General features: G+C 44.4%; 1 protein-coding gene across 2 annotated transcripts in view; it reads right to left on the bottom strand.

The window, feature by feature from the left end:
* Window positions 1-7,071: 7,071 nt before the first annotated feature.
* TTC7B (tetratricopeptide repeat domain 7B) overlaps window positions 7,072-22,415 on the bottom strand; it is a 121,018-nt gene continuing 105,674 nt past the window's right edge. For both annotated transcript variants that reach the window (XM_073638241.1, XM_073638242.1), the window contains 2 exons: window positions 15,775-15,977; window positions 7,072-8,125 (listed from right to left, as the gene is read on the bottom strand). In XM_073638241.1, coding sequence (XP_073494342.1) covers window positions 7,904-8,125; window positions 15,775-15,977 — 425 coding nt within the window. In that variant the 3' untranslated portion in view covers window positions 7,072-7,903. The remainder of the gene's footprint in view (window positions 8,126-15,774; window positions 15,978-22,415) is intronic.

Here is a 22,415-nt window from a genome sequence, read left to right on the forward strand (position 1 = left end):
CGTGACGTCATATTAACTTATGGAAACTTAGCACAAGTCCCTTAAAGGGATTGTCCACAGCAAGAGTGAGCAGTGATTGGGTGCGGCAGTCACCTGATATCCATGTGGCCTAAAAAACGGCAGGGTGTGGAGGAGAGGCAGCAGGGAGCGGAGGAGAGGCAGCAGGGAGCGGAGGGGAGGCTGCAGGGAGCGGAAGGGAGGCTGCAGGGAGCGGAGGAGAGGCAGCAGGGAGCGGAGGAGAGGCAGCAGGGAGCAGAGGAGAGGCAGGGAGCGGAGGAGAGGCAGCAGGGAGCGGAGGGGAGGCAGCAGGGAGCGGAGGAGAGGCAGCAGGGAGCGGAGGAGAGGCTGCAGGGAGCGGAGGAGAGGCTGCAGGGAGCAGAGGAGAGGCAGCAGGGAGCGGAGGAGAGGCAGCAGGGAGCGGAGGAGAGGCAGCAGGGAGCGGAGGAGAGGCAGCAGGGAGCAGAGGAGAGGCAGCAGGGAGCGGAGGAGAGGCAGCAGGGAGCGGAAGGGAGGCTGCAGGGAGCGGAGGGGAGGCTGCAGTGAGCGGAGGAGAGGCAGCAGTGAGTGGAGGAGAGGCAGCAAGGAGCGGAGGAGAGGCAGCAGGGAGCGGAGGGGAGGCTGCAGGGAGCGGAAGGGAGGCTGCAGGGAGCGGAGGGGAGGCTGCAGGGAGCGGAGGAGAGGCAGCAGGGAGCGGAGGAGAGGCAGCAGGGAGCGGAAGGGAGGCTGCAGGGAGCAGAGGAGAGGCTGCAGGGAGCAGAGGAGAGGCTGCAGGGAGCAGAGGAGAGGCTGCAGGGAGCAGAGGAGAGGCAGCAGGGAGCAGAGGAGAGGCAGCAGGGAGCAGAGGAGAGGCAGCAGGGAGCAGAGGAGAGGCTGCAGGGAGTGGGACGATTTTTTTTCTCGGATTGTACATGGATGACAAGTGTTTTTTTTTTTTACCCAGCAGCTATTAATCATTTACAGGACCATTTACAGTTTACCATCTTACAGAACTGCACTGTATCCGTAAAAATCGGATGCCATTGATTGTCTGTATGGCATCTCATTTTTTTCTTGCACCCATCTAATTTTGGTGTCAAATCGCAGTATGCTGCGAAATATCAGATTGCACTTGTCCGATTTATACTGTCGTGTGAGCGAGCACTCACATGGCAAATGATGAGAGTGATCCTGCAGGATGGTGGTTTAACATTTTTAGTGCGGTCATTTCTGACTTTTTTTTTTATAACCGTCCGTTCTTCGGACACAATTCCTCTAAATAACTGGATACGTTGGACCGACGCCTTTGTTTGATGTTTGCTCAGCTGCCTCGCAGGTGCACATGGAGACGAGCTGTATATACATATATGCACACATATATATATACGCTGTACTATTGACCCGCACGGTCGTCTGTGGCGGTTTCCAGCCTGGGTCTCCTAGCAACTGCCTACTGAGATCTGCCTGTAGCGTGTGCCAGAGCTGGGAGCGGCCCCCGGCGTGCACCGCGTCTGTGCTGTGTCCACAGGAAATGATTCACTCCATCCACAGTATACAAATGTGCACGAAGGAGGGGGCTCCGCGTACAGACATCTGCATGTAGCCATGCCCTGACCGAGGCCTCTGGGGTACAAAGAGGAGAGGGGGTCCGATAGCAAAGTTGGGTCCCCTTTGGTGTAGGGTTTTACCACATTGGACCTGAGGGCTGGGGTTGGCTCCCGTCCCTTTCCACCACCTCCAGGCCAACTCCTAAGAAGCGAGCCCAGCATGGTGCAGAGTAGGAACAGCCAGGGCTCGGCGGAAATTGGTTATGGACCCCTAAATAGTCCAAAAAAAAATTTCACAAGACTCCATAGAAAACTCCCCATCCTCCACAGTAATCCCCATTATCACTTCCATACATGTGGGCGGCTGCCAGGCCTGATAGTTCATGCTACGCTGCAAACCTTATGCATATATAATACCGCCACGGAGTGCTTATGTAATAATACCACACCATATACTGCTGTGTCCGGTCTCACATACACCTTATCTGGTGTGTCAGGGTTTCGGGTCATCAGAGTGTTTCCCTATGGATTATTTCAGATTGTCACATGAGATGCTCGCGGCCGTCATCTCAGGGAAGGCGACTGATTCGACGGGAGAATTGGAAAAAAAAACAGCAAGATTCAACTTTCAATCAAGTAGACATTTGCAGGCTGCGGCTTCATCCGCCACCGTCCACGTCGTTATCCCAGCGAAGGTGACATCGAGGGGATTTACACGTCCTCCGCGATCTCCAGCGTCACATGACCTGCGCTCTGTCAGCCATGGGCATTGCCGGGGCAGACCGATGTCACCGGCCACACAACCACCAATTAACCCCTTGTGTCCTGTATAGAGCCCCCTACTAAATAGACGCGGGATGTGATACTGTGGACTAGAAAAAGCCCCAAACGCTCCATATCGATTCATCAAATATTTAGACAGAATAATCTTTGTATCACGTCACCTTAATGAAAATTAAACCATCTTCTTCTGAAAACATTCTGCACTGCCAAGCAGAAAAAAAACTGACCGTCACGTCCAAAACAAGAAATAGGTGTGTACAGGTGCTTACTAGGAGCAGCTACCTCTATATACAACTAACAAATAAAGCAGCACAATGCAACGCTAAGTATGCGAACATGAAATATATGAAATGTGAATAGCGTTACTGCTCTAGAAAATAGAAATAACTGAGAAATCTTAGCGCATAAATTGGCCAATTCATGTGTACCTGGTAGCCACGGTAAGGCATTTCTCGATACCAGGACCCTATCAATGTGTGAACTCCTCTCTAAGAGACATAAGTCTGCATGTGTGTGAGAAGGTACCCCACCAAGGACAACATCTGCAAGGAGTTTCTATGTTCTCCCCGTATTTCGCGGGTAAGATCCTGCTGCAATTAAAACCGCCTGTGGCCTAGAGGCGGAGTGCTCAGTCAGAGAACCTATACATAGAAACAGAAAAGACTGACCGGGACATTTCATGTTCACATACTTAGCGTTGCATTGTGCTGCTTTATTTGTTAGTTGTATATGGAGGTAGCTGCTCCTAGTAAGCACCTGTTCACACCTATTTCTTGTTTTGAATGTGCCAGTCAGTCTTTTCTGTTTCTATGTATAGGTTCTCTGACTGAGCACTCTGCCTCTAGGCCACAGGCGGTTTTAATTGCAGCAGGATCTTACCTTAAATAATAATAATAATCTTTTTATTTATATAGTGCCAACCTATTCCGCGGCGCTTTACAGTTCAGACAATTTACAGACATTATTGGCCCTGTCTCCATCGGGGCTCACAATCTACATTCCCTATCAAGTATGTCTTTGGAATGTGGGAGGAAACCGGAGAACCCGGAGGAAACCCGCGAAACACGGGGAGAACATAGAAACTCCTTGCAGATGTTGGCCCTGGTGGGGTACCTTCTCGCACACATGCAGACTTATTTTCACATTGATAGGGTCCTGGTATCGAGAAACGCCTTATCGTGGCTACCAGGTACACATGAATTGGCCAATTTATGCGCTAAGATTTCTCAGTTATTTCTATTTTCTAGAGCAGTAACGCTATTCACATTTCATGGCCGCGTACTTAGCGTTGCAGAGTGCTACTTTATTTGTTAGATAACTCTGTACTGCTGTCAGACCCAAACTGACAACATCACAAAGACCAGTTAATTAGACCCGTGGCCATCCCAGGATATACAGCCATAAAACGCTCTAGTGAAAGTCCCCTCAACTTGTGAAATCCCACAGGATGCTGACATACTCTGTGCTGCTGGAGACCCTGCACTTTTCATAGTGTAAATTCCTACAAGATCAACCCTCTTCACTCCTGTGATCCTCTGTGCTGCTGGGGACCTGATCCTTTCTCTGCGCAACTCAGTCTGTGACTTCTTACAAGGTCAATACATTCTTCTGCATAAATACTCTGTGCTGCTTGGTCTTTTATCCTTTCAGGGGCCTCTCTGCAAATACTCTGCTGCTAAGGACCCTGCTCCATCCTCTATATAACAGTCTGTGACCTTTCATAAAATCAGCACACTGCTCTCCTGAAACACTCTGTGCTGCTAAGTGACCCAATCCCTTCCATTATGTACCTTGTATGCTAGGACTAACATTCAATCAGCCTAGTCTTCTCCTGAAATACTCTGTACTGCAGAGGACCATGCACCATCCGCTACAAAACTCTGTGTCAGTATATTCTTCTCCAGAAATACTCTGTGCTGCTGGGATCACTGATCCTTCAGCTCTGTAACCTCCCACAAGGTCAGCACACTGCTCTCCTGAAATATTCTGGGGTTACCCAATTCCTTCCTCTATATAATTGCAGGCTTCTGCCTAAATAAATATCCATATGCTACTGTCCTGAAATACTCTGTGCTTCCAGGGATCCTGCTCATTATACCACTAGAGTAGCACACACCTCTCCTGAAATACTTTGTACTGCTGGCAATGAAATGTTCAGTCTAGCACCTTGCACAAGATCAGCCACGACTGCAGGTGTGGGGGTATCTCATGCTCCCCTTACCCCCGTTTCTCGGTCTGTGGCCCCTGCTATGAAGGGGTCTGCATTATTCCCGCTCTGCTTTGTGTTCCTGCCTCGCTCCTTTGAAGGAATTCACCTTTCAGAGAAATTCTCCCCATGAAATATTCAGGGCGCCGCTGCCACCCATCCGGGAAGATGGGACTTTGAAGAGATCAGAGGCAGCGGTGAGGACCACATGGATAATTCTGTCTATAAACCATATCAAACATCCTTTCCTCCACATCGCTGTCAGATTATAAAGAAGCGCAGCTCCGGGGAAGATCTGACGAGAGGCGCCATGAATATTCCATCACATCTGACCGCAGCCGCCGAGGTGAGAGCAATGCAAATCAGGAGAAGCCACAAAACACGGCAGCCATCATTATAGTATGGGAGCCACCGGGTCGTCACTTCTTGAGGGTCCTCCAGAGTCTGCGCCATAATAGACCCCCAACTGCTGATGTCACAAATGACATCACACTGTGCAGGGGGTAATAATAGGTCATGGGACCTGGGTGGGGTCATAGCTGCAGATGATGTCACAAGCGATGACATCATTATGCATGGGGGTAATAATGGGTCATGGGTGGGGTCATAGCTGCAGATGATGTCACAAGCGATGACATCATTATGCATGGGGGTAATAATGGGTCATGGGTGGGGTCATAGCTGCAGATGATGTCACAAGCGATGACATCACTATGCATGGGGGTATTAATGGGTCATGGGTGGGGTCATAGCTGCAGATGATGTCACAAGCAATGACATCACACTATCCAGGGGGGTAATAATAGGTCATGGGTGGGGTCATAGCTGCAGATGATGTCACAAGCGATGACATCACTATGCATGGCTGTAATAATGGGTCAGTGGTGGGGTCATAGCTGCAGATGATGTCACAAGCGATGACATCACTATGCATGGGGGTATTAATGGGTCATGGGTGGGGTCATAGCTGCAGATGATGTCACAAGCGATGACAACACACTATGCGGGGAGTAATAATGGGTCATGGGTGGGGTCATAGCTGCAGATGATGTCTCAAGAGATGACATCACTATGCATGGCTGTAATAATGGGTCATTGGTGGGGTCATAGCTGCAGATGATGTCACAAGCGATTACATCACACTATGCAGGAGGGTAATAATGGGTCATGGGTAGGGTCATAGCTGCAGATGATGTCACAAGCGATGACAACACACTATGCGGGGAGTAATAATGGGTCATGGGTGGGGTCATAGCTGCAGATGATGTCTCAAGAGATGACATCACTATGCATGGCTGTAATAATGGGTCATTGGTGGGGTCATAGCTGCAGATGATGTCACAAGCGATTACATCACACTATGCAGGAGGGTAATAATGGGTCATGGGTAGGGTCATAGCTGCAGATGATGTTACAAGCGATGGCATCACACTATGCAGGGGGGTAATAATGGGTCATTGGTGGGGTCATAGCTGCAGATGTCACAAGCGATGACATCACACTATCCAGGGGGGTAATAATGGGTCATTGGTGGGGTCATAGCTGCAAATGTCACAAGCGATGACATCACACTGCAGGAAGCTTGGCTGGTCGGGGCACTGCTGTCACCTCACAATGACCAGGGCCCGGTGCAGTAATGGCGGCCTCGGTGGTAGTCGCTCAGCTCCTGCAGAACATCAGCTCTGATATATTGTGGATTTCTGCACATAATACGGGGTAACGTCCGCTCTATTTAACACGACGGCAGCGTCCAGCGAGCACGGGCGCCCGCTCCTGATCATTCATGTAAGCGGAGACCGTGACGAACGCTGGTGAATGCATCGGATTTATCGCGCCCCATTTATTCCTTCTTTGTTCCATGTCTCGGCTGGGAATCCTCTGTAGCCCAGACCTATATATCTGTGATTCAGCTGTGCGCCGCTCGCCCAGGAGACCGCACCGTATGTTCATTAATAAAAGCTCACCGTGTGCAGGGAATGTAGGTCAGCACGTGGGCGTACGCCATATTTACACCCCAGGGGGGATGCGATGGCGCTGAGAATTAGATACAGGATACCCCTCCCCCGCCCTATGGTGCAGGATACTGAATTCTGTGACCCTGCAGCCCCCCAAGGTCTACAGGACCCTCTGTTAGATATCGCAGGGAATTGGAGCCAGACGGCGTCACGTGTCTGTACGATGCGAGTCATCACATAAAACAAAAGGTCCTTTAAAAATGACTTTATTGACACAGTGACCTGTAAATCATTGCAGAACATGAGGAATGTCACCTAAGCGTCTCCATAAATAATCTCTGAACCCAGGTAAAAAAAAAACCTTAAATAGAACGGATATCTGCATCGTCTCGTAACAGGCGAAACACGAATCTCTGATACCAGAACTGTCTGTTCGGCTCCACGACGTGACCCGCAAATTCTGAGGGACTGAAGTGATACGAGGAAAGAGGGGCAATGGCGGCAGAGCGGGCGCAGTCACCGGTTTACACCTTTTTGACCATTTGTACATAATATAGGAGTAACAGAGTGGCGTTGGTGAATCAGACTGTAGCCTCCTAACCTACAACAGCAACATGGCGAAACGTTGGCTTCTACGCCAAGACATCGCCTGACGCCATTCAGCCGGATAAAGCGGCCGAAACGTCTTTGGCACTTACGTGAATTTGGCGATAATCCTGTAACGGCGCCTCGCTCACCTCCGTTAAAGTCCAATAAAAATAAATATTTCAGAACAATATAATACAGCGCTCAATGGAAGCCACGTGACAATAGCGACAGCCGCCATTACACGATGACAAGAGACGACCGGGGGAAATCTCACAACACGTCAGACCGTTTCTGGAGCCGCAAATATTGCAACAGTGCAAAAAAAATGGCGCAACAGGAAAAATAAAGTAACGCATGCCAAATACGGCAGGATTCCTAAATAATTTAGTATGGCGGCGGGTCCGTGTGCGCAATTTGTTTGCATATTAGGGGAGGAGTGATTGATACAATATTACTACAGCAGGAAAATGGCGCAGTCCTACAAATATGGAGCTCATCGCCAAGCTCTATATCTGACAGACTGGCATCAGCCAGTAGTGGGGAAGACTGGTGAGCGTCAAAACATTTTCCCATCATGCTCGTAAGCCCCGGCCGCCATTTTCCCTACATCACACCGCAGTGCTGATATACAAGGTATCATGAAGATCACTGGCCGATCGTTAACAGAATTCAGATTACGATGTAACAGTTGTAACATGTAAGTTGCCCCCCACCCACCCCTGGCGAGCAACAACCGTATCCCTGGTGAGCGACGAATGTGCTTTCGGCGATTGGTATTGGTTATGATTGTAACGCTGAAGCAGGACTGATGGGAGAGGTCGAAGGGTCCCCCACCTCACGCCTCTTCATCACAAGACTCGTGGGATGATGGTGAACGGGACGATGGGACTGCTCGCCTCCAGCTCCAGAGCGGTCAGGAAGCATTCGGTGGCGGCGTCATCGTTCCCCTGCGCCTGCAGCACTTCCCCCAGATTGTTCCACACCTCGTGAGCCGTGGAGTTCACCTGCACAGCGTCTCGGAGGATTTTCTCCGCCAGGCTGTAGCGGCCATGGTGATGGAGTATCAAACTCTAAAACAAGAAGCAAAGTGTGTTATAGGACGGATTATAAATTACCCCAGTTTCTGTCTGTGGTCATTACATGTGGTGACACTGGCCAAACAGCTGGTACAGTATGAAGAGGGTGACAACACTGCTTGCCCCCGAGTGACGGGCATTGCTAGACAGCCAGGGAAAGGAAAAGCCAGGCGACAGCTAGACAGCCAGGGAAAGGAAAAGCCAGGCGACAGCTAGACAGCCAGGGAAAGGAAAAGCCAGGCGACAGCTAGACAGCCAGGGAAAGGAAAAGCCAGGCGACAGCTAGACAGCCAGGGAAAGGAAAAGCCAGGCGACAGCTAGACAGCCAGGGAAAGGAAAAGCCAGGCGGCAACTAGACAGCCAAAGAAAGGAAAAGCCAGGAGACAACTAGACAGCCAAAGAAAGGAAAAGCCAGGTGGCAACTAGACAGCCAAAGAAAGGAAAAGCCAGGCGACAGCTAGACAGCCAAAGAAAGGAAAAGCCAGGAGACAACTAGACAGCCAAAGAAAGGAAAAGCCAGGAGACAACTAGACAGCCAAAGGAAAAGCCAGGCGGCAACTAGACAGCCAAAGGAAAAGCCAGGCGGCAACTAGACAGCCAAAGGAAAAGCCAGGCGGCAACTAGACAGCCAGGGAAAGGAAAAGCCAGGCGACAGCGAGACAGCCAAAGAAAGGAAAAGCCAGGAGACAACTAGACAGCCAAAGAAAGGAAAAGCCAGGAGACAACTAGACAACCAAAGAAAGGAAAAGCCAGGAGACAACTAGACAGCCAAAGAAAGGAAAAGCCAGGAGACAACTAGACAACCAAAGAAAGGAAAAGCCAGGCGGCAACTAGACAGCCAAAGAAAGGAAAAGCCAGGAGACAACTAGACAGCCAAAGAAAGGAAAAGCCAGGCGACAGCTAGACAGCCAAAGAAAGGAAAAGCCAGGAGACAACTAGACAGCCAAAGAAAGGAAAAGCCAGGAGACAACTAGACAGCCAAAGAAAGGAAAAGCCAGGTGGCAACGAGACAGCCAAAGGAAAAGCCAGGCGGCAACGAGACAGCCAGGGAAAGGAATAGCTGGGGTGACAGCTAGACAGCCAGGCAAAAGGAAAAGCCAGGCGACAGCTAGACAGCCAAAGAAAGGAAAAGCCAGGTGACAGCTAGACAGCCAAAGAAAGGAAAAGCCAGGAGACAACTAGACAGCCAAAGAAAGGAAAAGCCAGGAGACAACTAGACAGCCAAAGAAAGGAAAAGCCAGGCGGCAACTAGACAGCCAAAGGAAAAGCCAGGACACAACTAGACAGCCAGGGAAAGGAAAAGCCAGGCGGCAACTAGACAGCCAAAGGAAAAGCCAGGAGACAACTAGACAGCCAGAGAAAGGAAAAGCCAGGAGACAACTAGACAGCCAAAGGAAAAGCCAGGTGGCAACTAGACAGCCAAAGGAAAAGCCAGACGGCAACTAGACAGCCAGAGAAAGGAAAAGCCAGGCGACAGCTAGACAGCCAGAGAAAGGAAAAGCCAGGCGACAGCTAGACAGCCAGGGAAAGGAAAAGCCAGGTGACAGCTAGACAGCCAGGGAAAGGAATAGCTGGGGTGACAACTAGACAACCAAAGAAAGGAAAAGCCAGGCTGAAACTAGACAGCCAAAGAAAGGAAAAGCCAGGCGACAGCTAGACAGCCAAAGAAAGGAAAAGCCAGGAGACAACTAGACAGCCAAAGAAAGGAAAAGCCAGGTGGCAACTAGACAGCCAAAGGAAAAGCCAGGCGGCAACGAGACAGCCAGGGAAAGGAAAAGCCAGGCGGCAACGAGACAGCCAGGGAAAGGAAAAGCTGGGGTGACAGCTAGACAGCCAGGCAAAAGGAAAAGCCAGGCGACAGCTAGACAGCCAAAGAAAGGAAAAGCCAGGTGACAGCTAGACAGCCAAAGAAAGGAAAAGCCAGGAGACAACTAGACAGCCAAAGAAAGGAAAAGCCAGGAGACAACTAGACAGCCAAAGAAAGGAAAAGGCAGGCGGCAACTAGACCGCCAAAGGAAAAGCCAGGAGACAACTAGACAGCCAGAGAAAGGAAAAGCCAGGAGACAACTAGACAGCCAAAGAAAGGAAAAGCCAGGAGACAACTAGACAGCCAAAGAAAGGAAAAGCCAGGCGGCAACTAGACAGCCAAAGGAAAAGCCAGGAGACAACTAGACAGCCAGAGAAAGGAAAAGCCAGGAGACAACTAGACAGCCAAAGGAAAAGCCAGGTGGCAACTAGACAGCCAAAGGAAAAGCCAGGCGGCAACTAGACAGCCAGGGAAAGGAAAAGCCAGGCGACAGCGAGACAGCCAAAGAAAGGAAAAGCCAGGAGACAACTAGACAGCCAAAGAAAGGAAAAGCCAGGCGACAGCTAGACAGCCAAAGAAAGGAAAAGCCAGGAGACAACTAGACAACCAAAGAAAGGAAAAGCCAGGAGACAACTAGACAGCCAAAGAAAGGAAAAGCCAGGTGGCAACTAGACAGCCAAAGAAAGGAAAAGCCAGGAGACAACTAGACAGCCAAAGAAAGGAAAAGCCAGGCGACAGCTAGACAGCCAAAGAAAGGAAAAGCCAGGAGACAACTAGACAGCCAAAGAAAGGAAAAGCCAGGAGACAACTAGACAGCCAAAGAAAGGAAAAGCCAGGAGACAACTAGACAGCCAAAGAAAGGAAAAGCCAGGAGACAACTAGACAGCCAAAGAAAGGAAAAGCCAGGAGACAACTAGACAGCCAAAGAAAGGAAAAGCCAGGAGACAACTAGACAGCCAAAGAAAGGAAAAGCCAGGAGACAACTAGACAGCCAGGGAAAGGAAAAGCCAGGCGGCAACTAGACAGCCAAAGGAAAAGCCAGGAGACAACTAGACAGCCAGAGAAAGGAAAAGCCAGGAGACAACTAGACAGCCAAAGGAAAAGCCAGGTGGCAACTAGACAGCCAAAGGAAAAGCCAGGCGGCAACTAGACAGCCAGGGAAAGGAAAAGCCAGGCGACAGCTAGACAGCCAAAGAAAGGAAAAGCCAGGCGACAGCTAGACAGCCAAAGAAAGGAAAAGCCAGGAGACAACTAGACAGCCAAAGAAAGGAAAAGCCAGGAGACAACTAGACTGTAGATCGCAGAAAGGAAAAAGGTTCTTGACAAATATTAAGGATAATTATCTCTCCCAACTAGTGCAGGAACCAACGAGAGGGAAGGCCGTGTTGGACTTAATATTGACTAATAGGCCTGATAGAATAACTGAGGTACAGATAGGGGGGCACCTAGGTAATAGCGACCATAATATTATCGACTTCAAAATGCCCTTCAGTAGGGTTATCAATAAGGGAACAACTAAAACATTAAACTTTAGGAGGGCGAAGTTTGATCAGCTGAAAGAAAACCTTCAACTTATTGACTGGGACAAAGTTCTTAATCAAAGGAATACGAATAGTAAATGGGAAAACTTCAAAAGAATTCTGAATACTCAGTGCGAGAGGTATATACCGTATGGGAATAAAAGGGCCAGAAATAAGAGGAAACCAATATGGTTGAACAAGAACGTAAAAGGGGCGTTAAATAGCAAAAAAGAGGCATTCAAGAGATTAAAACAGGAAAAGAGCAAGGAGGCACTAATGTGTTACAAGGAAAAAACGAGAACCTGCAAAAAACAAATAAAAATAGCGAAGGAGGAAACAGAGAGACGTATTGCTAGGGAAAGTAGATCAAATCCCAAACTGTTCTTTACGTATATAAATAGTAAAAGGATTAAATCTAATAATATTGGACCGATAAAAAGTGATGAAGGCAAAATCATAGAGAAAGATGAGGATAAAGTTATCTATTAAATAAATTTTTTTCGTCAACTTTCACAAAGGAAAAAGAACTAACAGGAGAAATGAGAAGTGACAAACATAATCCTCCACTAAGTATGACTAATCTAACCCAAGCTGGGGTACAGAAAAGCCTCAGTAACATTAAAATAAACAAATCACCAGGACCTGATGGCATACACCCACGGGTACTAAGGGAACTAAGTAATGTGATAGACAGACCGTTATATCTTATATTTAAGGACTCTGTTGAGACTGGGTCTGTGCCACTTGATTGGCGACAGGCGAATGTAGTGCCAATATTCAAAAAGGGAGCGAAAAGTGACGCCGGAAACTATCGGCCGGTGAGTCTGACGTCCGTTGTGGGCAAAATTTTTGAAAGCGTCATTAAAGAGGCAATTACGTAGCATCTTGATGCTAATAATCTTTTAATCCCGAACCAACATGGATTCATGAGGAATCGCTCCTGCCAAACAAACCTGATTGACTTCTACGAGGAGGTTAGCTCTCGAGTAGATCAGGGGGAAGCAGTGGATGTCGTGTATCTCGACTTCTCAAAAGCGTTCGATAGCGTGCCACATAATAGGTTGGTATACAAAATGAGAATGATGGGGCTGGGGGAAAATGTCTGCAAGGGGGGAAAATGTCTGCAAGTGGGTAGCTAACTGGCTAAAGGATAGAAGGCAGAGGGTGGTTATAAATGGAATATACTCAGATTGGGTAAGCATCACTAGTGGGGTACCACAGGGGTCTGTACTAGGCCCAATGTTATTTAATATCTTTATTAACGACATAGTCAACGGGATAAATAGTAAAATATCAATATTTGCAGATGACACAAAGTTATGTAAAACAATTAATACAAAAGAGGACAGTGCAGACCTACAGAGGGATTTGGATAAGCTGGGTAGGTGGAGCATTAAATGGCAAATGAGGTTTAACGAGGAGAAATGTAAGGTCATACATATGGGAAGGAAAAATGGAAGTCACCAGTACTCACTGAATGGGAAACCATTGGGGAATTCAGAGATGGAGAAGGACTTGGGCATCTTGATTGATAGCAAACTAAATTGGAGTGCCCAAAGTCAGGCGGCTGCTGTAAGGGCAAACAGGGTAATGGGATGTATCAGAAGAGGTATAGCTGCAAAGGAGGAGAACATTGTTCTTCCACTGTACAAAGCACTGGTCAGACCACACTTGGAATACTGTGCTCAGTTATGGGCCCCAATATATAGAAAGGATATAAATGAGCTTGAAAAGGTACAAAGGAGGGCAACAAAATTAATAAGGGGAATGGAGGGACTGCAATACCCAGAGAGGTTGGCAAAACTAGGACTATTCAGCCTGGAAAAGAGAAGGTTGAGGGGGGACATAATAAATGTGTACAAATATGTTAGGGGACAGTATAGAGACCTTGCCCGGGATTTGTTCAAAAGGAGGGATATTACGGTAACAAGAGGGCACTCACTAAGACTGGAAGAGAAAAGGTTTCAGCACCAGCATAGGAAGGGGTTCTTTACGGTAAGAGCAGTGAGAATATGGAATTCACTGAGTGAGGAGACGGTAATGTCGGATTCACTACACCAGTTCAAGCGGGGACTGGATGCATTTCTAGATACCAGGCAGATTTCAGCATATACTTAAAAATAAAATAAAATAGTAGGTTGATACAGGGATTTATTCTGACTGCTGGTTTCAGAGTCGGGAGGGAATTTTTCCTCAGGTGAAGATTGGCCAAATCATTTGGGGTTTTTGCCTCCTCTGGATCAACTTTAGCAATTACAGAACTAACAGGTCGAACTTGATGGACGCAAGTCTTTATTCGGCTTTACTAACTATGTAACTATGTAGACAGCCAAAGAGGAAAAGCCAGGAGACAACTAGACAGCCAAAGAAAGGAAAAGCCAGGAGACAACTAGACAGCCAAAGAAAGGAAAAGCCAGGAGACAACTAGACAGCCAAAGAAAGGAAAAGCCAGGAGACAACTAGACAGCCAGGGAAAGGAAAAGCCAGGAGACAACTAGACAGCCAGGGAAAGGAAAAGCCAGGAGACAACTAGACAGCCAGGGAAAGGAAAAGCCAGGAGACAACTAGACAGCCAGGGAAAGGAAAAGCCAGGCGGCAACTGGACAGCCAAAGAGGAAAAGCCAGGCGACAGCTAGACAGCCAAAGAAAGGAAAAAGTCGGGAAAAAGAAAAAGTCGGGGTACCAACCAGTTAGGAAAAGCAGGGGTGACAACCAGAAAATCGGGAAAAGCCGGGAAAGAGATAAGCAGCCGGAAAAGCCGGACAACAACTAGACAGCTGAGGAAAGGAAAAGTGGGGGTGACAACTAGATGGTCGGGAAAAATCGGTGTTACAACTAAATAGTCCAGAAAAAAAAATCAGAGCTGAGTAGTCAGGAAAAGCTGGGTGATAACCAGACAGTCAGCTTACAATAGTTGTGACTCAACTTTCTAATCCCCCTGAAGGGCAGATCTGCCTCTCAGTACAGTATTACGTCCTTTGCTCCATTATGTTTACAGATTAAGGCAGATTTGCCTGTCAGAAGTCCAGGAAAGTGGGGTGAACATACCTGAGGGCGGTAACGGGGATCAGATTAGTTGTAATAGCGGCGACCCAGCTTTCCCAGAAACAGAGAGAACTAAGAAACGGCTGAATGGAGTGCTTAATGACCTAAGAAGACACACACTGTGTGAACAGAAGAAATGGCTGCAGCTTTGGATGTGAGTGGAGTACAACACAGGTTGTAGTCGAAGATAAAGCTGTTCACATTAGGGAGTGGGGAGTCAGTTGCTAGCAGACACTTCTGGCGGCCGCTCATCTCCCCCACATTACCTGTAGTGTATGGGGGTCTGTGCACAGGGCAATATGGAGACTGCAGCTGGGATGTGATATACAGAAGCACCCCCTAAAGGATTAGGAACCCTACGCCAGATCCCTCCCGTGTGCTTAACACCTGGCACCATGTGGATTTTATTCATTTTATCCCGGATTTCACAGACCCTATCATGGTGGACGCGCGTCAGGAGTGCAAATGTAAATGAGTAACAGGATCCTTTTTGCTGCCGCCCGCCGCGCTGTCTGACAAGAAGTCCTGGGAGCAATGGAGAAATCTCTGCTGAGCTGCTGCACAACACGGGGTCTGTGCCCTCATTAGTAACAAGGCTGCCTCTGTTATGTCATTACCATAATCTGAGCCGGCACAGCGGGCGATGGGGACAGCCCCCCGGAGGGGTCCAGACACAAAGCCAGGACTGAATCCTCCCTATCACATGGGCTAATCTGGTTCTGCAGCTCACATCCAGATCTGCACACGCTGAACTGCTTATGTCCTATACTCCATTCACATCACAAGCTGCAACCCAAACTAAACACTGGAGTCCTCCTCTTCTGCAAATGGTTACTAATTATATTCAGCCATTATGGATGACAACCAATGCAGCCCCGTTCAGCTCCCACCCAATGTGTGAAGGAAAAGGAGCCCCCCACGTTCTATCAACCAGCAGAATTATATCACGTATCAGAGGGGAACTATAGGTGTACGAGTGACCCAGACCCAAATATAATGTGGCTGCAACTGCAGGGAAGAGTGCAAGGGTCTGCTGAGCACGTGTTCTCAATGGGGAGAGAGAAGTAAGCTTCTGTCAGACACATCCCCTTTAGAACAGAATGATCGGGCATATTGAAAAACAACATGCCTGATCCCTTATTGCCTCAAGATCAGACAAGTCACTAGCAAGTCTAATATGTGTATGGCCACCTTGATAATGGCGGCTAGCAGGTCACTACATAAGGCCCTCTGCACCCAGGCTGGCGTGTGTGACCCCTGCTGGCACTCACCAGTCTCTGCATGCTCTTAACATGGGTGGGGCTGATGGACAGCGCCTCTTCATACCATCTTTTGGCATCGTCGATGTTTCCTCTCAGCTCGGACACCTGCCCCCTCATGTACAGCACATTGTGTGACATGGGGAAGAGGTTGGCGGCCTCCTGGATACAGGCCGTGGCTTCTGACGGTTTCCCTATCCCGATGTACACCTCCGCTGTGAAGACACAAAGAAAATCTGCCGTCACACGACCTGCGAGCACCAGACGAGTCAAATCCCATCACGTAGTAGAAAATCGCTTACATAACAAAACCCTCGTGTGTCTGATGCTAATGCAACAAGCAAAATCCCTACTTCATTTATTAGAAACCATCAGTAAGTAGACTGCACGCTGCCAGTAAAGAGCAAAGACCTGGTAATTTGATGGGTTCACTGTAATGGGGCAATGGCTGAACTAGCACTTCCCTAATGTGATTGCATTTTCTCATTTATCTATAGCAGCAAAACTATCAGTGTTTTCTAGGAAAGCATCAGCAAGCTGGAGATTATTCTAAGCTAAATATCTAACTATTTCTTCCCATGGGATTTGTCATTTTCCTCCTCTTTGCAGCAACATGTCAAGGGGCAGCAATGATAATGGAGAGCGGCATCATCCTCCATGTGTGATGTCAGCGCGGCAGGACCTGGCACCGATCACGGGGCAGAACAAGTCTGCTACCACCGAATGGATGGAGCCTTTATATAGAAAGCGAGCGGCCGCAGCAGACACGCTGGCAGGAGCCTCCAGCACAATGTCTTCAATTAACTCTCTGTGCCACAGCAGGATGCAACTCAGCGGAGGAGCGCCATGCTGACTGCCTCCACACAGAAGGTACGGACAATCTACCCACAGCACGATCAATGGACTCAAGATATCCAACTACTACAGATAACGTCCCAGAATCACAGGAAAAGAGATGATACAAAATCAGTCATTAATTCTGAAAGTTCATCTAATCAAACCACAGAAGATTTCATCATCTTCATACACCAATAGAACTGCTATAATACTGCCCCCTATGTACAAAAATATAACTACTATAATACTGCCCCCTATGTACAAGAATATAACTACTATAATACTGCCCCTATGTACAAGAATCTAACTACTATAATACTGCTCCTACGTACAAGAATATAACTACTATAATACTGCCCCTATGTACAAGAATCTACTATAATACTGCTCCTACGTACAAGAATATAACTACTATAATACTGCCCCTATGTACAAGAATATAACTACTATAATACTGCTGCTATGTACAAGAATATAACTACTATAATACTGCCCCCTATGTACAAGAATATAACTACTATAATACTGCCCCTATGTACAAGAATATAACTACTATAATACTGCCCCCTATGTACAAGAATATAACTACTATAATACTGCCCCCTATGTACAAGAATATAACTACTATAATACTGCCCCCTATGTACAAAAATATAACTACTATAATACTGCCCCCTATGTACAAGAATATAACTACTATAATACTACCCCATGGACAAGAATATAACTACTATAATACTGCTCCCTATATACAAGAATATAACTACTATAATACTGCTCCTATGAACAAGAATATAACTACTATAATACTGCCTCCTATGTACAAGGATATAACTACTATAATACTGCCCCCTATGTACAAAAATATAACTACTATAATACTGCCCCCTATGTACAAGAATATAACTACTATAATACTGCCCCATGGACAAGAATATAACTACTATAATACTGCTCCCTATATACAAGAATATAACTACTATAATACTGCCCCCTATGTACAAGAATATAACTACTATAATACTGCCCCCTATGTACAAGAATCTAACTACTATAATACTGCTCCTACGTACAAGAATATAACTACTATAATACTGCCGCCTATGTACAAGAATATAACTACTATAATACTGCCCCCTATGTACAAGAATATAACTACTATAATACTGCTCCTGCCCCTATGTACAAGAATATAACTACTATAATACTGCCGCCTATGTACAAGAATATAACTACTATAATACTGCCCCTATGTACAAGAATATAACTACTATAATACTGCTCCTACGTACAAGAATATAACTACTATAATACTGCCGCCTATGTACAAGAATATAACTACTATAATACTGCCCCCTATGTACAAGAATATAACTACTATAATACTGCCCCTATGTACAAGAATCTAACTACTATAATACTGCTCCTACGTACAAGAATATAACTACTATAATACTGCCGCCTATGTACAAGAATCTAACTACTATAATACTGCCCCTATGTACAAGAATCTAACTACTATAATACTGCTCCTACGTACAAGAATATAACTACTATAATACTGCCCCTATGTACAAGAATCTACTATAATACTGCTCCTACGTACAAGAATATAACTACTATAATACTGCCCCCTATGTACAAGAATATAACTACTATAATACTGCCTCCTATGTACAAGGATATAACTACTATAATACTGCCCCCTATGTACAAAAATATAACTACTATAATACTGCCCCCTATGTACAAGAATATAACTACTATAATACTGCCCCCTATGTACAAGAATATAACTACTATAATACTGCCCCCTATATACAAGAATATAACTACTATAATACTGCCCCCTATGTACAAGAATATAACTACTATAATACTGCCCCCTATATACAAGAATATAACTACTATAATACTGCCCCCTATGTACAAGAATATAACTACTATAATACTGCCCCCTATGTACAAGAATATAACTACTATAATACTGCCCCTATGTACAAGAATATAAATACTATAATACTGCCCCTATGTACAAGAATATAACTACTATAATACTGCTCCCTATGTACAAGAATTTAACTACTATAATACTGCCCCCTATGTACAAGAATTTAACTACTATAATACTGCCCCCTATGTACAAGAATATAACTACTATAATACTGCCTCCTATGTACAAGAATATAACTACTATAATACTGCCCCCTATGTACAAGAATATAACTACTATAATACTGCCGCCTATGTACAAGAATATAACTACTATAATACTGCCCCCTATGTACAAGAATATAACTACTATAATACTGCCTCCTATGTACAAGGATATAACTACTATAATACTGCCCCCTATGTACAAAAATATAACTACTATAATACTGCCCCCTATGTACAAGAATATAACTACTATAATACTGCCCCATGGACAAGAATATAACTACTATAATACTGCTCCCTATATACAAGAATATAACTACTATAATACTGCCCCCTATGTACAAGAATATAACTACTATAATACTGCCCCCTATGTACAAGAATCTAACTACTATAATACTGCTCCTACGTACAAGAATCTAACTACTATAATACTGCCGCCTATGTACAAGAATATAACTACTATAATACTGCCCCCTATGTACAAGAATATAACTACTATAATACTGCCCCTATGTACAAGAATATAACTACTATAATACTGCCCCTATGTACAAGAATCTAACTACTATAATACTGCTCCTACGTACAAGAATATAACTACTATAATACTGCCGCCTATGTACAAGAATCTAACTACTATAATACTGCCCCTATGTACAAGAATCTAACTACTATAATACTGCTCCTACGTACAAGAATATAACTACTATAATACTGCCCCTATGTACAAGAATCTACTATAATACTGCTCCTACGTACAAGAATATAACTACTATAATACTGCCGCCTATGTACAAGAATATAACTACTATAATACTGCCTCCTATGTACAAGAATATAACTACTATAATACTGCTCCTACGTACAAGAATATAACTACTATAATACTGCCGCCTATGTACAAGAATATAACTACTATAATACTGCCCCCTATGTACAAGAATATAACTACTATAATACTGCCCCCTATGTACAAGAATATAACTACTATAATACTGCTCCTATGTACAAGAATATAACTACTATAATACTGCCCCTATGTACAAGAATATAACTACTATAATACTGCCCCTATGTACAAGAATCTAACTACTATAATACTGCCCCCTATGTACAAGAATCTAACTACTATAATACTGCTCCTACGTACAAGAATATAGCTACTATAATACTGCTCCTATGTACAAGAATATAACTACTATAATACTGCCCCCTATGTACAAGAATATAACTACTATAATACTGCCCCCTATATACAAGAATACTACTATAATACTGCCCCCTATGTACAAGAATATAACTACTATAATACTGCCCCCTATATACAAGAATATAACTACTATAATACTGTCCCTATGTACAAGAATATAAATACTATAATACTGCCCCCTATGTACAAGAATATAACTACTATAATACTGCCCCCTATGTACAAGAATATAACTACTATAATACTGCCCCCTATGTACAAGAATATAACTACTATAATACTGCCCCCTATGTACAAGAATATAACTACTATAATACTGCCCCCTATGTACAAGAATATAACTACTATAATACTGCCGCCTATGTACAAGAATATAACTACTATAATACTGCCCCCTATGTACAAGAATATAACTACTATAATACTGCCCCTATGTACAAGAATATAACTACTATAATACTGCTCCTACGTACAAGAATATAACTACTATAATACTGCCGCCTATGTACAAGAATATAACTACTATAATACTGCCCCCTATGTACAAGAATATAACTACTATAATACTGCCCCTATGTACAAGAATCTAACTACTATAATACTGCTCCTACGTACAAGAATATAACTACTATAATACTGCTCCTACGTACAAGAATATAACTACTATAATACTGCCGCCTATGTACAAGAATATAACTACTATAATACTGCCTCCTATGTACAAGAATATAACTACTATAATACTGCTCCTACGTACAAGAATATAACTACTATAATACTGCTCCTACGTACAAGAATATAACTACTATAATACTGCCGCCTATGTACAAGAATCTAACTACTATAATACTGCCCCTATGTACAAGAATCTAACTACTATAATACTGCTCCTACGTACAAGAATATAACTACTATAATACTGCCGCCTATGTACAAGAATATAACTACTATAATACTGCCTCCTATGTACAAGAATATAACTACTATAATACTGCTCCTACGTACAAGAATATAACTACTATAATACTGCCGCCTATGTACAAGAATATAACTACTATAATACTGCCCCCTATGTACAAGAATATAACTACTATAATACTGCCCCCTATGTACAAGAATATAACTACTATAATACTGCTCCTATGTACAAGAATATAACTACTATAATACTGCCCCTATGTACAAGAATATAACTACTATAATACTGCCCCCTATGTACAAGAATATAACTACTATAATACTGCCCCCTATATACAAGAATATAACTACTATAATACTGCCCCCTATGTACAAAAATCTAACTACTATAATACTGCTCCTACGTACAAGAATATAACTACTATAATACTGCTCCTATGTACAAGAATATAACTACTATAATACTGCCCCCTATGTACAAGAATATAACTACTATAATACTGCCCCCTATATACAAGAATATAACTACTATAATACTGCCCCCTATGTACAAGAATATAACTACTATAATACTGCCCCCTATATACAAGAATATAACTACTATAATACTGCCCCCTATGTACAAGAATATAACTACTATAATACTGCCGCCTATGTACAAGAATATAACTACTATAATACTGCCCCCTATGTACAAGAATATAACTACTATAATACTGCTCCTATGTACAAGAATATAACTACTATAATACTGCCCCCTATGTACAAGAATATAACTACTATAATACTGCCCCCTATATACAAGAATATAACTACTATAATACTGCCCCCTATGTACAAGAATCTAACTACTATAATACTGCTCCTACGTACAAGAATATAACTACTATAATACTGCTCCTATGTACAAGAATATAACTACTATAATACTGCCCCTATGTACAAGAATATAACTACTATAATACTGCCCCCTATATACAAGAATATAACTACTATAATACTGCCCCCTATGTACAAGAATATAACTACTATAATACTGCCCCCTATATACAAGAATATAACTACTATAATACTGCCCCCTATGTACAAGAATATAACTACTATAATACTGCCCCCTATGTACAAGAATATAACTACTATAATACTGCCCCCTATATACAAGAATATAACTACTATAATACTGCCCCCTATATACAAGAATATAACTACTATAATACTGCCCCCTATATACAAGAATATAACTACTATAATACTGCCCCCTATGTACAAGAATATAACTACTATAATACTGTCCCTATGTACAAGAATATCACTACTATAATACTGCCCCTATGTACAAGAATATAACTACCATAATACTGCCCCCTATGTACAAGAATATAACTACTATAATACTGCTCCTATGTACAAGAATATAACTACTATAATACTGCCCCTATGTACAAGAATATAACTACTATAATACTGCCCCCTATATACAAGAATATAACTACTATAATACTGCCCCCTATGTACAAGAATATAA

Source organism: Phyllobates terribilis, unplaced genomic scaffold (genome assembly GCF_046119375.1).
Source record: "Phyllobates terribilis strain yellow unplaced genomic scaffold, ASM4611937v1 Scaffold_7__3_contigs__length_470593459, whole genome shotgun sequence".
NCBI classification, from domain to species: Eukaryota; Metazoa; Chordata; class Amphibia; order Anura; family Dendrobatidae; genus Phyllobates; species Phyllobates terribilis.